Here is a 9,740-nt window from a genome sequence, read left to right as displayed (position 1 = left end):
TGCTGCATTTAAATGGTAATGGTGGAGTGGGAGGAATGAGGCTCAGTGTATTGGAAGCTGTAGACTAGCTTTAAATTAAATAAAGTATCAATGTGAGGAAACAGCAGTGAAACCCAATCTGAGTAACAGCCTCATCCTCTATCCCTGCCACTCAGTCATAAACCAAGCACACCTGCAGCAGTTCACCTCACTTCATGCAGGGATCTAGAAAAAGTACAGGTGGAAATGCTTGGAGTAGAATCAAGGCTTGGCTGTGTCCTTGCCAGGCTGAATAGCAGTCACTGTTCCATGATTTAGTGCTTGAGTGGGTGTCTCTAATCACTTTGTCTTCTTCAATGTATAATAACATGAGGGGGAGTGTTTTTTGTGCATCTAAATAAACACCCCTATAATTAAACACCCTTACTTCCTTTTTGTAAGAGAGCAAATGCTAGAGGCTGATGCATTTGGTAAGTGCTCTTGACATGAGCTAAAAGTGTCTTTATTCATGTCTGTTAAGCAACAGAACCACTCTCAGACCAACGTGCTTCTCTTGGGAACCTCACTTCTTTATCTAGGCAGGAAATGCTTTTAAGAAAACTTAAAAGCCTTCAGTGATACAAGCAGCTCGCTCACTTTCCACTAGTCTAAACAACTGAAAAGCAACTGCTCCTGGGCAGAACTGCCCAGCTTTTCCATAACTGCAGGACTATTTATAGCCTTAAGTATTTCAACAAGAACACTTTCAGATAAAGGCAGCTGGAAGTCTGTCCTCTAGCATTGTTTCATGAGACACAGTTCTCTAGCCTCTGCTTTTCATGTTTTTTCTTAGAACAAAATAATTCCTCGTGTGAACTTTTTTCTAATTTGGAAAGATGTGCACATGCAGCAGAACCTTATCTCTGTAATCAAAGCTGCTTGTAAGATTTCTGCCCTTGTGAAAGTCACTTCACCAGAGCTTTTCATCTCTAAAGTTCTGCTGGAACAAGCTCCTGCAGAGTAAGTGGCCAGAAACATCACTTTCACCATGCAGCAAGGTACTACAATAAAAAGCCATTTCTAAATCAAAACTGGGGAGCAGGGGAGTAATCATTTACAAACAATGACAAATTTCAGGCACAGCAACAAACCACGTAAGAATAACTTTATTTCTTCACAATCTGAATAACATCCTCATCTTCAAGAGTGTGGTCTTTACCAACTTTTTGAGGGTTGTGTTTAACAGATGAACCCCAGACCAGCGCACTGAAAGAAGAAAAATCAAATTTAAGAGGCTTAGAAGTATGATGTGCAAGCAGAACAGCAGCTATTTCTGTCACAAAGCTAATACAGAAAGCAATGCTTCAGAGCTATTTTTATTCTCCTGTAAGTACCTGGCTGAGTGGTTGGTGTGAACCAGGGTTGGAAGCAGATCAAAACAAAGCCTAAGTTGTCCTGAGTACCCAAGTGCATGGGACAATGGCTTGCAATGCTGTATCTAGTGCTACTTTTAAATAGCAAAATAAATTTTTCTCCACAGAGGGGATTTATATAACAAAGATCATGAGAACATCAAATACAGTAACTGAAGTACTAAGTTTGATTATCAGGCAGATTTCTTCAATCTAACATTAAAAAAAAAATCCTGGTATTCCCTTCTAGTTTAGAAGTATATTTAGAAATAATATACCTGAGGGCAAGTTATTTTCTATTCTACATATTCTTTTACAATAATACTTACTATTTAAAGTCTTTTATGAGATTTTTGTGGATCTTCATGCAAAAATCCTCCACTGTGGTCTTACAGTAAGGCAGCACCACAGGAGAGGTGTAGTCTGGGAGCTGCCCTTTAGGTTTGGTGTAGCTGTAACACAGATGGAACCATCAGTCAATACCAAAACTTTCAAAGCCATCATGACATTTCATCAGTGATTTGCACTGTCACCCCAGTGTGTGGGCCAAGTCCCACTACTCCAGTGGTGACAGTACACTGCAAAACATTTGGTGGACCTAAGCTGAAAATATCTCTGGGCAGCCAGTGAATTCTCCCTTGTAACTGTAAAGGTTTCTCACTTGTGAGCTTTCTGAAAGGGCTTTAAAAAAAGCCAAATGGCAATAGTTGTTGGAAAATAACATCTTTAATATTATGGTTCCAACTTCCTCTTTTTTTTTCTGTGAAAACCTCAACATCTATTAGAAAAAGAACCTGATGAAGTCTCTAGCATAGATACCTAGACTACAGATACAAGGGATTGTGAAATGCCTTTTCACAATACATTCTATATTACTACAAGAAGAGAGATATAAATTTAAAAGACAACTGTAAGCTTTCTTTTGTCTCTGGTAGTTGTTTTACCAGGACCTGAGAGTGCTAATATGGATCAGCCATCTCTCAGGAGATTCCATTAGCCAGCAGAGAAAGACCTGAGGCCTTACTTGACGAGTTCCACAAGAATCTTTATTTCATGTGAAGGGTGGTCAAGCAGCATCTCTCAGACACAAAGGAGAGACAGTCATATTTATAGGTTCAGGGGGGATTCAAACTACAGCCAATAAAAAGTTTATACAAAGAACAGCATCCAATCTAAGTGAGAAGTTCTAAAGGTGAACTGACCAATTACACAGACTAATTTCTAACCAATTATCTTCCAAGGTGTTAGAGTGACCAAATTCTTAAGGAATTTGGCTCAGCCTTGGTATCTAGGATACCTTATCTATTATAGCAAGTTCCAGGGGCCAGGGGAAGATGGCTTTGGAGGAATTGTATCATCCACAGACAACAATTACTGTATTATGCATACTAGTAAATTCATTCAGAAGTTCATCCAAAAATTCGTAAGAATTATGAGGTAAATCTGGAATAACTTGAAGTAAAAATATCTGAAATTCTAGATGAAAGTTCTGTCAAGAGAGCTGCATCCATGACAGACTGAAAAGATGATTACATCTGGAATAACAGTGTTACCACAAAGTTTGACTAGAGTTCCATGTTTTCAGGATTTTTTTAAGATGTGCTTTCATCTTGGTTTCACAAGGTTCTCATTTAATCCCCCTAAAAATTCAAAGCAGCACTTGTGGCTATCACACAACAGCTAGAACGAGGACAATTTCTGGGTTACAAAGCAAATACCAGTTAGTAGAAAAGCATTATACAATATTCCTCATCCATTCCTGAGACCTTTTTCAATCTCAGCCATACACTTAATTCCACAGAAAGCAGCAATTTTGACTCACATTCGGACTAGTTTCAAGTAGTCCCAGATTTTCTCCAGCAGATCATCAAAGTTCCAGCGATGATGAGCAGATATTGGTACACAGTGGGGTACTTTGTAAATTATATCTAGTTCTTCAATGGAAATTTGGTCAATTTTATTTAGGACATAAATGCACGGGATGTAAACCCTGCAAAGAGAAAGAAATTGTTAGAGCAACCTAACAGCAGCACGCTGCTTCCTGCACTGCAATGAAAAAATATTTCTGAAAAGCTTATCCCTATTTTGATGCCTCTATGGGAAGCAAACCCAAAAGTCAATTCTTGTTTTGTAATACAGACTGCACGTGTGCCACAGCCAAGAGTACCTGTTTCCTTCCACAACGTCAATCAGGTCATCGGCAGTGGCGTCGCTGCGCAGTGTGACATCGGCGTTGTGGATTTTGTACTCTGCTAAGATGCTCTTCACTGTCTCAGTATCCAGCTCACTCTGAGGACACTGAACAGACACAGACACAGTGTTAACCTAACAGCCAAATCATGTATTACAATTAACCATACAATAGTGCCATCACGCAGCAACCACTGTATATACATTACTAGAAAGAATAGCTGCATTTCAAGTTACTGGACATGACTTTGATTTCATCATAGCTGGTCTGATGAGAGGGAAAAACAGACATTTTAAATCCTAACAGCTTCATTTATATTAATGCCCCACTGAGATCTGCAATCAGACATTTCAGAAGCAGTGTTTCCTTCCAGTTTGGGACCAGATGTAACACAAACCCACATATCTTCTAGTTCAGAGCCCAGACAACTACTCAGGTACTCAGAGTGCAGCATTCTGACTTTTGGTATCCCTGGCTATTTCTATGCTTTTAAAGATTCAGGTAAATGGGCTGCAAGGCCTGAAACTCTGACAACATTGTAACAAACAGGTAAGAGGCAGTTTTTGCACACTCTCCTTTGGATCTCAAACTTGTTATGTGTGGAAAGCAACCGAGGCTCTGTTTTGAGGGCAAGGAAGTGGTCAGGCTCCAGGAGAGTCGTGGATGGCCCCTAAGGAAAGCACCTGACTGCAGCACAGTACAGCAGGTCAGCTCCTACAGAAATCACAGCATGGTCCCAGAGATACCATCAACTACAAATGCCTCTTTCTTCAAGCAATTTGTTTTTTAATTTTGGTTAAGAAAACTTCCAACTTACTGTGGCTGTAAGGTTAATGCCTCCTTTATCCTTTTTTTTAAAGCCAATATTGGGGGGCTTACTATTCAGACGAATTCCAAATCCCTCCAGTTCATTCTCAATGATTTTCTTGTGGCCAAGGGGTTTCAGCACGTCCAGAACAATCAGAATGAGATTACAGGTCCGAGCAACTAAGAATCAGAAAAAGAAAGTCACCTCTCAAAAAACATGTTCATAGAACCTGAGACAAAACAACCACAATATGGCTCGGTGGACTGATGGCATTATGAAACCCCTGAAGGCCAGCATATCGGTAATTTTTAAATAGCACTGTAGGACTGAAGTTTATTGTGCTGGCCAAGCATCATTGATAGACAGTTCCTTACATGCTGTAAGAATGAGAGGCTGGAAAAAATCTTCCTGTCTCCATTCAGACACCAGACTGGGGGCAATTAACTGGGTGAGGAAATGAAAACAGCAGCCTTGTTTAGGATGGGATCAGATCTGCCTGCAAAACTGGCAATGTGCTTTCACCAACAAACCCAGCAAGTGCACAAAGCCAGAATTAAATAACAGTATGAAAGCAGCTACTGCTTCTCAGCAGGCAGCTCAAGGCCAGCAAACAATCCAGCTTTTTAAGACATCAGAAACTGATTCAACCCTTCATTCTCCTGTACTGTCTTAAATGAACCAGTGACAGGCTGCTGTCTCCAGCTCTAACATACTCACCTGCAATGACCTGCCGTCCTCTGCCTTTACCATCTTTGGCACCTTCAATAATTCCTGGCAGATCAAGCAGCTATTTGTCCACAGGAAGGAAAGGATCACATGAGAAAAGTATTCTTCATTAAATCAATCCTACTTTTACCTGTCTAAACCAGCTGGCTCTAGTGCAAATCTGAACAGAGTATGACAAGACTGTTTCCCATTTGATTGTTATATATTGTATTATCCCATGTGCCCTATTGGTACAGGGGAACAGATCATCTCATAGGAATAATCAGAACTACCAAGGAAATTCTTCCCAGAGCAAAGTAAAAGCAGGGGAAAATCCACACCTCATGGAAACATTTCCAAGATATTCTCAAATACACATCACTTCTAACCTGCTAATGTCAGGCTATACCACTCAACCCTAACAGCACAGCATCTACAGAGCCCAGCTTACCCTCACAGACACAAGCTCTCACCTGGATCTTTGCTCCTTTGTACCTAATGACTCCAGGCACAGTAGTCAGTGTAGTGAATTCATAGGCTGCCACTTCAGAATACACACCAGCAAGATTACTCAGAAGAGTGGATTTCCCCACTGATGGAAAACCCACAAACCCAATGCGGGCATCACCAGTCTTTGCAACATCAAAACCTGAAAATAAGGAGTAGAAATATTTGTCTAATGATTGACATTTTCTATCTTCTACGGTTCTGGACAGTACACACACTATTATTTTTAATATTGCCTGAGGAAAAGCCAAGTAAGCTTTCCTAGAAGACAGATGAGGGTGGGAAACAGGTTGTTCACAATCTTTAGTGCCTAACACCACTTTGTATACTCCATGACATGTACCTGTCTAATAAAGCTTCACGTAGACTGTATTTGACTCGAGTTTAAGTGGAGCATTCCTTCTAAACACTGCAACTTAGGAAATCCACACCTTTACATATAAAAACAGGTGGCTGCTGCAAAGGTGCTTCTTCATATAAAAACCTTAAGATGTCTGCAAATACAAGACTGTATAAGCCAAAATGCAAAAGCACCTTCATCTACACTTCAGGAAGAGTTCCAGCCCACAGACCTAGGAAGGGCCACAGATCATGGTTACAGGACCTGTACCCGGTAGGGCAAGAGGAAGTGAGGACGGAACAGGCTGCCCAGAGAAGCTGTGGTTGCCCCATCCCTGCAAGTGTTCAAGGCCAGGGCTCCGAGCAATCTGATCTAATGGAAGGTGTCTCTGCTGTAAGGTCCCTTCCAACCAAACCCTTCTGTGATTCTATGACTGCTCAGCAGATAATCTGACACGATTTGTGCGGACAAGAGCCCCCAGCCAGATCAACTCCCGCACTCGGACAGCTCCTGCATAGACAACGCACCTTCCCCGGGGCCGCCGCCGCCGCCTCCCTTAGGGGTGATGAGCTCCCGGCGCAGCTTGGCCAGACGGGCCTTCAGCAGCCCCAGGTGGTGGGCGGTAGCCTTGTTCTTCTGCGTCCGGGCCATCTGCAAGGGCACAGGACCCAGGGCTCACACCGGGAAGGCTCTGCCGCCCTCGGCCCCTGAGCGATGCCTGGGGACAGGGCCCCGCCACCCCTCCACGGCGCGGCCCAGCGGCCGTCCCCCTCCCCGGCCCGAGCCCCGCGTCGCCCCGTTCGGCGCTCCGTGCCCGGCCCGTCCCGCGGGAGGGGAAGGGCGGCGGTGCGGTACCTCCGCCTCAATCTCCGCGATCTTGGCCAGGGTGCCGCTCATGGTGGCGTCGGGCCCGGCCCTGCCGGCCGCCCCTCAGCGCTGCCGCTCCTCGCGCACCGCTCGGGGCCGCGCACGCGCACGGCGACCTCTCGCGAGAGGCGGCCGGGCGGGAAAGGGCGCGCGGCGCGCGCCGCCGGCTTCGCGCGCTGCCCTGAGGGGAGGCGGCGCAGCGCCCCCTGGGCCGTGCGCAGAGCGCGCGCCGCCTCACAGAAAGACCGGGCTATGCTGTGAGGGGCGAGTGAGGGAGAGATGCTTGAGTGTGAGATCCGTGTGTGCGTGAGGGATCCGTGTGTGCGTGAGGGATCCGTGTGTGTGTGAGGGATCCGTGTGTGTGTGAGGGATCCGTGTGTGAGGGATCCGTGTGTGCGGGATCCGTGTGTGCGTGAGGGATCCGTGTGTGAGGGATCCGTGTGTGCGTGAGGGATCCGCGTGTGCGTGAGGGATCCGCGTGTGTGTGTGTGAGGGATCCGTGTTTGTGTGAGGGATCCGTGTGTGTGTGTGGGATCCGTGGGTGTGTGTGAGGGATCTGGGTGTGTGTGAGGGATCCGTGTGTGTGTGTGGGATCCGTGTGTGTGTGTGAGGGATCTGGGTGTGTGTGAGGGATCCGTGTGTGTGTGAGGGATCCGTGTTTGTGTGAGGGATCCGTGTGTGTGTGTGAGGGATCCCTGTGTGTGTGAGGGATCCCTGTGTGTGTGAGGGATCCCTGTGTGAGGGATCCGTGTGTGTGAGAGGGATCCCTGTGTGTGTGAGGGATCCGTGTGTGAGGGATCCGCATGTGTGTGAGGGATCCCTGTGTGAGGGATCCGCGTGTGTGTGTGTGAGGGATCCGCGTGTGTGTGAGGGATCCGCGTGTGTGTGAGGGATCCGTGTGTGTGAGAGGGATCCCTGTGTGAGGGATCCGTGTGTGTGTGAGGGATCCGTGTGTGTGTGTGAGGATCCGTGTGTGTGAGGATCCGTGTGTGACACTCCTGTGCCTGTGACATCCATGTATATGAGAGAGATACGTGTATCTGTGAGGTCCATGTGCATGAGAGATCGGTGTGCATGTGCGATTCATGTGCATGAGAGATTTGTGTATCCATGAGATCGGTGTCTGTGAGGTCCATGTGTGTGATATCCGTGTACGCGTGGCCTGTGTGTGGGAGATCCGTGTGTGTGTGTGATGTCTGTGCGAGATCCGCGTGTGTGTGATGCCTGTGCGAGATCCATGTGCGTGCACCATGTCCGTGGGATGAGTGAGGCAGAGCGCGGCTGTGGCGGCTGCGGGGCTGTCGGAGCCGGCATGACCCGGGTGTGCGAGAGCCCTGACGGGGGCCGGGGACGCTGCTGGCGAGGCTGAGGCGCTTGGCCGTGAGGGGCAGCCGGGCTGCGGCGCCGAGAGCAGCCGGCGTGAGGCGGTGGGTGCTCGGCTGTGAGAGCTCGGTGCGAGCGGAGCTGTGCGCTGCCGCAGCGGCGCCGCCGGTGTGAGAGGAGCCCGCGGGGGAGGCGCCGTGTGCCCTTCCCCCGGGTTCCACCGGAGCAGCCTCCCCGCGCTCTGCCGCACCGCTCTGCTCCTCGCCAGGTGTGTATTCGTGGCACTCCGCGTTCCGGCGCTGCCGCACTGCCTGCGGCGGAGCCTTCCCGAGCCGCTGCTTTGTCAAACCGGGACGTCACGCTGGAGCTTTCTCACGGCTCCTTTCAGCCGAGCCCGGGCCGTACCACTTTGCCCCAGGGATATCTGTAACTCTGCACTCAATGCAGGCTAATTAAATAGAGAAAGGATGTTTTTTTTAAGGCCACTTCAAACTTTAAAATGCCAAGTATTTCCAGCGTTTGGCTGTTTCACAAGAAGACAAACAATTGGACTTCAAATTAAAAGTATTTTTATGACAAGAAAATACAATTTAATCATTGTTCAGGATTTTGGTTTCCAGGTTTGTTTCCGTGTCATATTTTGTCTGAAATCGAGTATTTATAGAAACCTTTTTGTCCATGTTCAATATCTTTTCAGGAAGGCTCTTCTACCAATTTATTGCAGTCTGTTTTTATAGGGTGTATCTAAATGTAAAACTTAACTAAAAAAAACCAACCAAACAAAAATACACTGTCCTGGGCCCACAGTCTAAGCACTTGACACACCTGCCACATCTTCAGACAGAATTCTGAGTACATTACAACTGACAAACTGAACTGACCTTACAAGTTTTGGTGATAGAATAGTTATGGAATCATTAAATCTTCTTTAACTTACAATGAAAAGGGAAAAAAAAAGTGCTAGTACAGTGGGAACCATGCTGCTTTTTGAGGTCTCTTTCTGCCTCTGCATTTCCCTTTTTGTCTCATTTTAATCAAATAAGCAGCCTTTACTGCCTAAACTCTTTATAGAAGGAACTGTCATTAATAGAAGCTTATACAGAGCTTACTAAAATAGAATCTCAAATAAAATGGAATTGCTATTCCTGGTAATGTTAGTTCAGCTAAGCTAGGGTAAATATAAATGCACCTACCCACTGTATATTTATTCATGGTTTTCTAATTATTCCTTGTGAACAATATCTTTTTCCAACATGGGACAGACATTTGATTTGACCCTGGTATAAATTTTTTCCTACTTAGTTCAGATGGAGCTGGACTTTATGCCTCAACTGAATTCAGCCATACAGTCAGTCCACATTTGTGGTTCTTTCTAGTAAAAGGAAAAACATTGAGAAAAATACAGATTCTGAACCCTCAATCAGAGTTTAAGACCTCCCTTCTTTTGTGCAGTAGATCATGGTTAACTTCAGAACTTGTTGCCAGTTGTTCTTATAAACTCACTCCAAATCTCATAAACTAACTTATTTTTCAAAGTGGAGCCCCAATGAACAAAGATACCAATAAAATACATGGTGTGAAAATTTAGTTACTGGCAGGTTTTTGTGTTCCTGGTTTATGTTTCCATAG

The 9,740-nt window shown here is 45.7% G+C and overlaps 1 protein-coding gene across 1 annotated transcript; it reads right to left on the bottom strand.

The window, feature by feature from the left end:
• Positions 1-1,102: 1,102 nt before the first annotated feature.
• On the bottom strand, positions 1,103-6,894 carry DRG1 (developmentally regulated GTP binding protein 1). Its single transcript, XM_033076137.1, has 9 exons — positions 6,777-6,894; positions 6,449-6,572; positions 5,548-5,723; positions 5,087-5,156; positions 4,379-4,548; positions 3,538-3,668; positions 3,193-3,360; positions 1,700-1,822; positions 1,103-1,224 (listed from the first exon to the last, which is right to left on the bottom strand). Exons 1-9 carry the CDS (start codon positions 6,816-6,818, stop codon positions 1,125-1,127), a joined length of 1,104 nt encoding a protein of 367 aa, XP_032932028.1. The 5' UTR covers positions 6,819-6,894; the 3' UTR covers positions 1,103-1,124.
• Between the last annotated feature and the right edge of the window lie 2,846 nt (positions 6,895-9,740).

The sequence above is a fragment of the Catharus ustulatus genome, chromosome 18, assembly GCF_009819885.2.
Source record: "Catharus ustulatus isolate bCatUst1 chromosome 18, bCatUst1.pri.v2, whole genome shotgun sequence".
Classification (NCBI taxonomy): Eukaryota; Metazoa; Chordata; class Aves; order Passeriformes; family Turdidae; genus Catharus; species Catharus ustulatus.
This window is presented reverse-complemented; position numbering and strand designations above follow the sequence as displayed.